Genomic DNA, 7,070 nt, shown 5'->3' on the forward strand with positions numbered 1-7,070 from the left:
TCCTGTGCTTTTTGGACCCACTCCCCTCCCCTAAGGTCATAAGCAGTCTTTCTTGCTTTTTATTCTACGCCACTAGCTCTGAGTGTAGCATATTTACGCTGATGCATTTACATTGCAGTCAGTACAGGCTACATGGCGTACACATGACACGCCAAAAGCAAGAATGGCGTTTTTATTGCACGCTAAATGCCTTTTGCATTATCATGTCATTCATATGCCTTTTCATGCAAACGGGCTGGATAATAAGTATTTTAATCCCTGGTTCTGGTTGGCTCCTTTGTTTATTTGAAAGTTACTGATTTGAATCACTAAATCAACAATCTGTGTGTGAAGTCAGTTTCTCTACAGCTGCAAAGTTCATCACCCGCAGTTGCTGAATTAAAGCTACTCTAATGTCCGATTGTAGAGCCCTAGCTGGGTAAATAAAGGAAATAATAAGTCACAAAATGACCTTAAAGCTAAAGCTGAGATTACATTTAATAGCGGTAGTTTTGATTGTGACAACAAGAAGAAAACATGTCCCTCTTCTTGTCGATCTTTACTCCTCATTCATTGCTGATCCTGTCACAAAGGGTGGGCTATTTTCTCTATTTCTGCCACGGCTCCTCACCCCTAACCCTGTCTGAGCAGAACCTATTGTGCCTGACGCAAAGACCGTGTCTCCACCACGGATGACTGACCATGTGTGTGTGTGTCTGTGTGTCTGTGTGTGTGTGTTTATCAGGTCCAGTGTCGCTGCGCCCTGCAGGCACGACCCACCAAATAGCTCAGTATGATGCAGGACACACACACAGTCTATGCATGGTTTGATTTTGACAGCATGAGGTTATTGGCAGCTTGTAATATTAATAATAGGAATAATAATCAGCTTTTTTCTATACAGTAGTACCATTCGAAGGATGTAGCTCAAGTTCATGAATGAAAAATAAAATAAAAGACTACATAGAGAGACAGGATAAGATTGCAAATTAAGTAAAAGGCTGATTTTACCTCCCTAATATCCTTGAAAATCTTATAGTTTGGGGCCATAAATAAAAAAAAAAAAGAGTTGCAATCCTAGTTTTGTTATTACTGCGGTTCTGAACCTCTAATAAACCCCACAGTGGGGGATCTGAGGAAACACGAGGGCTCGTAAAACAACAAGGGGTCATAAAATATGAGGATTTCCTCCTGGTGACGTATGTATGAAACTAATTGTAACTTTGAAAAAAACGTTGAACTCCTCCCTCACTGTGAGCAATATAGAGATATAAAGAGTATCGCTTAATGCTTTCCGAAATAGAATAGAAATATGCCCTTTTTATATACCATTTTAATTCAAAGGTTTGTCAAATGTGAGGAAAAAAAGAACCAGAAACGCTCAAAACAAGGCTTCTAGCTTTACAACATGTCATTGTCCCCATGCGTCTGTCTGAGGGGGGTCACTGGGGTCGAGTCACAGGATTGGAGGGTGCCGAGTGCTATGCCTGCTGGGTAGTAAAGTAGAGGAGAGGGGAGGTGTTTGGGATGCAGGGGTTAACAGAGGTGAGAAGGTAATTGAGATCAGGCAACGTGAGGAGTGATGGCTTTCATTTGTGTGAGGGGGGAAAACGTAGTAATCAGAAATAATTGAATCAGTAAGTATGGTGGGAATCGGTGCAAACATAACACAATGCATGATTAGTGACATAGTACATGGTATAATGCATGTGTGTGACTTGTTTATTGAATGCTGTTTAACTGGCCTGGTGGAGCTCCAGGGGTGTGAAGGGCTCCCTCTGAAGTCCACCATAAATCTTCTATTTCCTGTTCTGTTTTCTCAGCGTACACATGTTTAAAAAAATCATTCATAATGTTGAGACACAGCTAAACAATTTAGAAGCTCGTATTGCAAAGAAAGACCGAAAATACATGAAGATAATGGAACAATCTGGCTAGGATCAGGAATATTTAGAGATATGGTGTCTCAGATGATGGGGTTGTTTTTTTAATTAAAGTAGGGCGTTTAGTTTTAATGTATGGCCATAGACTGTTTATACAAAGTGGACATAGTCACCGTTACGTCATCCTTTGGTTTATGGACTACCACTTTGAAGCCTTGAGTTCAGCATTTTGGCCTTCGCCATCTTGTTTTTTTGCAACCAGTAGTGACACGACAGGGTGGAGCTAAGTACAACTGAACACTGAATAAGACATTTTTAGGCGACCAAAATGTTACAATTAACTTTCATGAACTGAAAACACTGTGAAAGGGTTAAAGTTGTAAGACGAAAACACGGACAACTCCCAGACCGGACAACGCCGTGGTAGCGACCTGTCAATCATAAGGTAGCCACGCCCTAAAGCATCCCCTGCTTTATGGTCTATCTGACTCTAAATGGGACCATAATTTACTAAATGAACATCATGCTGTATTGAAGAAGACTTGAAAATAGCAATTGAGACCATAAACTCATGTGTACAATGTTTACTGAGGTAATAAATCAAGTGAGATGTAGGCTCATTTTATCTTAGACTTCTACACAATCAGACTTCTTTTTGCAACCAGAGAAGTCGCCCCCTGCTGGCTGTTAGAAAGAAAACAAGTTTAAGGCATTTGGGCATTGGCTTCACTTTTTAGACCCGGAGGTTGCCGCCTGGTTATGGTAGGACTTTGCAGGATCTAGAACAGCAAATTATGCTTATATATATATTTTTTGACATTTAGCCAGTCGTCCTGTCTAAAATAATTTGATTGATTGAAATTTCAGTCTCATGAAAGAAAGTAATAAATGGCAGATGAGTGGATCTCTCTATTATGGGACGATTTCCCTGACTTTATAGCTAAGCTAATGATATGTCTTCTTATAGTTTTCTCTTTAAAATGAGCTGCGTGGGAAACTGGATTTACAATAGAGCCACGTTTCCTCTGGTTAACAGCAGCCCGTCTATTCTCAGTCAGCTGTTTGTTTTAGTTTGGTGGAGTAGTATTGACAGCCGTGTCTGTATGTATGGAGCAAAAGTCTTTTCTTTGTTTTTCTTTGCTTTGCATTTTTCCTTTTTGGTTTCCTATTTTTACCGCACATTATAACAAGAGTGGGTTCTACATCAGCACACAATGGTGACAGAAAACCACAGACAGGAATATTTCTACATTTGTTGCTGTATGAAGCTAATTTTAGAGAAAAGTCCCTGAGGAGGTGTAGCAGTGCATGGATTAGAGTGGATCTATGTATGTGGATGTGGTTTCTCGCTTGTCAGCCTTTATTCACATTTTTTCCTCCCATTTAATTTGGCAGCAGTAGCCTTAAAGAATTGTGAAAATGACCCAAAGCTCCAAAGTTCATTAATTAAAACTATATCAACTTCAGTGTTAATATCTATCATCTGGATTTACATGATTTTTCCAGGGACAGCTTGTTGAGGATATTTTTTTCTGCATTACTCAGAGTGGTTACACATGTTGACCACTAGATGGCAGCAGCGTAGCAGCAAATATATAATAGAGCCACAGCACAACATACAAGTTTCAGACTGGACCCAAGTTTACTTTTTTAAGAATTAGGGCTGCAACAATTATTTTAATTGTCAATTAATCTCTTGATTATTTCCTCAATTAATCAATTAGTTGTTTGGTCAATAGAATATGAGAAAATGGTGAAAAATGTCAATCATTCCCAAAGCCCAAGATGACATCCTAATTGATTATCAAAATAGTTGGTGATTCATTTAATAGCTGACAACTAATCGAATAATCGTTGAGGCTCTATTTAGAATACGTTTTTATTTTTTCCCCCATTTTAATCTTTTTACTTTACAATAATCATTTGATTTTTAAGGAAGTCAACGTCGAAGCCAAATGAGTGGCTTTTTATTTCCCATTTGATATTCAGCAAGCTAAATCCAACCCCTAATCTCACTCTAAAATGTCTCTTTCTAAACCTAAACGTTGACTTGGAGCACAGACGTTTAATATGACTGAGTCTATATAGCTGGAATTTATTGTTTTACTGTTACCTCTCTATAGATACTGCTCCTTCTCGGTCAAGGAATGTGTAAATAGAGCTGTGTTTTGATTGTGAATCCCGCTTTTCTTGTGCATTACAATTAGCAGAACAAATAAAAAATTAAATTAAATCAGGAATAAGTAAAACAAGAACATCCATCTAACATCTCGTCTTTTTCTCTCATTCCACCAGGCGGCCTATAACCTCGCAAACGTGGCCTGTAAGTGTCACGGCGTCTCCGGTTCCTGCAGCCTGAAGACCTGTTGGCTCCAGCTGGCCGACTTCAGACGCGTCGGCGAGTTCCTGAAGGAGAAGTACGACAGCGCGGCTGCCATGCGCATCGGACGCAAGGTACTGAACTCAGAGCAGATGCGTCTCTCCTTCTAGAGTTGTCATGAACAAAACACTGAACAGAAATAATCCTGATTCTTTCCACTTCCACCAGGGCAAGCTGGAGCTGGTGGACAAACGCTTCAACACCCCGACACCGGAGGATCTGACCTACATCGACACCAGCCCCGACTACTGCCTCCGCAACGAGACCACGGGCTCGCTGGGCACGCTGGGCCGCCTCTGCAACAAGACCTCGGAGGGCATGGACGGCTGCGAGCTCATGTGCTGCGGCCGAGGGTACGACCAGTTCAAGACCTACAAGCACGAGCGCTGCCACTGCAAGTTCCACTGGTGCTGCTACGTCAAGTGCAAGCGCTGCACGACGCTCGTGGACCAGTTTGTGTGTAAATAGCACGCCGACGGACGATAGACGGATGGAAGGGGATGAAAAGGGAGAGTAGAAGAAGAGGGAGGAGGAGGGAGAAGGTAGATGAATTTTCAAGGTTTTGTTCAGGATAAGTTAAAACACACAAAGTTCCATTTTCTGACCAGTTTCCTTCTCTTCTCCATTCATAAATCTCCTACCTGTGAATAGCACATTGATGGATAGATTGATGGTTGGGAAGGTGGACAAAGGTAAGAGTTTCGGACAACTCTGATTTTTATTTTTTCAATGGAGACTCCTGTTTCTCACCACTCCATCATCGCATCCTGTAAAATATCCTGATCAAAACCCTGAAGGAAGGAAAGGAAGGACAAAATGGACAAACACAGAAGGACATCGAGGATAAACGGACCTAGAAAGTGGACACAGTGTGATGACAAAGACATGAGAGATTAAATAAATATATAATTAAATAATAAATAAACATACAACTCTGATTGTTATTTAAAGAGACTCGAACAAACCTTGAGGCACACTTTGGACCCATAAAACTCATGTGTTCGGGAATCCCACAAATCATTGCAGTCCTTTTGGAGTTTGAAGCCATGCGGTGTCTCTTTCAAAGAACTTTTGACCTTTAACCCTGCAAGAGAGATTCTCGCATAAGTCGTGCTGACGTTGGCGTACACACTCGCAATAAGAACACCAGAAAGAAATGGCAAAAAAGTCCAGTCTGAGGCAGGCGGATAAGAGCGAGTAGAAGAGGAATCACAAAGGGAAAAAGTTCAAATATAATGAGGAAGACTTACTTTGCAGCAAAATTCTGAAGACAGTCTCACAAGCCACACGGCTGAATTTCCAGCTGTAGATTTCTGTTTAAAAGTGCAGTAAAAACACTTAATCTTCAAGTCAAAAAGGACTAACGACTTCCAGTGTAACTACTGCTGTCAGAGCAGATTTGCAGCACCTGTGACCTTACAAGTGTTTCTGTGCAGGTTAATGAGGCTCGCCGGGCTGCGGCCATCTTGGCACCGCGGACGTTTAAACAAGCAGCTCACACACGGCCGGGCGTCCTTCATCTGACAGTGAAGTGAGCCTCCATTAGTGAGATTAATGTGCCGTGTCTGCCTTAATGAACCCGCACTAAGAGACACTGGAGTGGACCTCTTCATCTCATGTTGTTACGCAACTTGCTAAAGTCAACAAAAAGCCCTGTGGTGACCGGTTTAACAGTTTATAATACTGTTATACCATGAATTCTGCAACTCGTATGGGTCGGGTTGAGAATATTTTAAGTGTATAATGTAATCCAATCGATAGACGCGGTTGATAGCAAACATGAAGAGGACTGAACGTGCTGTGGAAAAATGAATGTGTGAGCGTGGAAAAACAGAGAGGACTGCAATTTATTACGTGCTACTTAAAAAAAAGTAGTAGATCAGAAAAGAAGGTATATTTTATTATTGTTTTTCATTTTCTATGTTTTATACATGAGTATTATTGTGTATTCTTTTGATAAAGTAGTCTTGGACAACAAGGTTTTGTTCTGTTCTTTAGTCCGCTGCAGTTTTTTGGGGAAACCGACTTGATAACTACAGACGAGTCTTTGTCGTGTCCAGGGTGTTGTGGAAAATGATGCTGCAGTTGCTAAATGGGGAAGTAATGCAGTACGGGAAGCTGAATTACAGTAGCGCCATTCACAACAACAATGCCAAAATTATAAATGGAATGAAACATCCCCAAAGAATTACTAATATAGTAAGTCATTCTAGACTGAAGCACTGGCAAAATGTCTTTTATGTCACGAATTATAGTTTTTAGCAAGCCATTTGTGATGTAATGTGCAGTATTTTTAAATCTCTTGTACTAAAACTTCTGCAGATGAGGTGGCAACGATGCAGAATTGGCTTTTGCAATCAACGCTCAACTGAGTTTGGTAAATGGTTTCATAATATCATCGTCCCACAACATGAAATTACAAAAATGTAGCAATGAACATACAACACTGCCACACCAAAACTCTTCAGAAATGTTGTGACAACAAGGCCTTTGAATAAATCACCTGATGCTAACACTATTTAACTAACTTTCTGCTGAAAAATTACAATTAATGATGTCATATTTTAGGTGGCTAAAATTCACATATTCTGGAGCAATAAATAATTAGTCGGATCTTCTAAATTGTTTTCACATAAACAGAATGTTTCTGTGTTGTATCAAATAATCAAAAAATGGGAATTTGTTCAAACATTTTACAGATACTTAGTTCAAGATTAGATTTCTGTAAATATTTAAATTAAAGAGGACCTATTATGCTCATTTTCAGGTGCATACTTGTATTTTGGGTTTCTACAAGAACATGTTTACATGCTTTAATGTTCAAAAAA

The 7,070-nt window shown here is 40.1% G+C and overlaps 1 protein-coding gene across 7 annotated transcripts in view; it reads left to right on the top strand.

Annotated features, from left to right (window-relative positions):
- The window catches only part of wnt5b (wingless-type MMTV integration site family, member 5b), a 103,994-nt gene extending 97,774 nt beyond the window's left edge, over positions 1-6,220 (top strand). For all 7 annotated transcript variants that reach the window (XM_037760424.1, XM_037760423.1, XM_037760426.1 and 4 more), the window contains 2 exons: positions 4,158-4,316; positions 4,411-6,220. In XM_037760424.1, the coding sequence (XP_037616352.1) occupies positions 4,158-4,316; positions 4,411-4,710 (459 nt within the window). In that variant the 3' untranslated portion in view covers positions 4,711-6,220. The remainder of the gene's footprint in view (positions 1-4,157; positions 4,317-4,410) is intronic.
- Positions 6,221-7,070: the final 850 nt, after the last annotated feature.

This window comes from Sebastes umbrosus, chromosome 23 (genome assembly GCF_015220745.1).
Source record: "Sebastes umbrosus isolate fSebUmb1 chromosome 23, fSebUmb1.pri, whole genome shotgun sequence".
NCBI classification, from domain to species: domain Eukaryota; kingdom Metazoa; phylum Chordata; class Actinopteri; order Perciformes; family Sebastidae; genus Sebastes; species Sebastes umbrosus.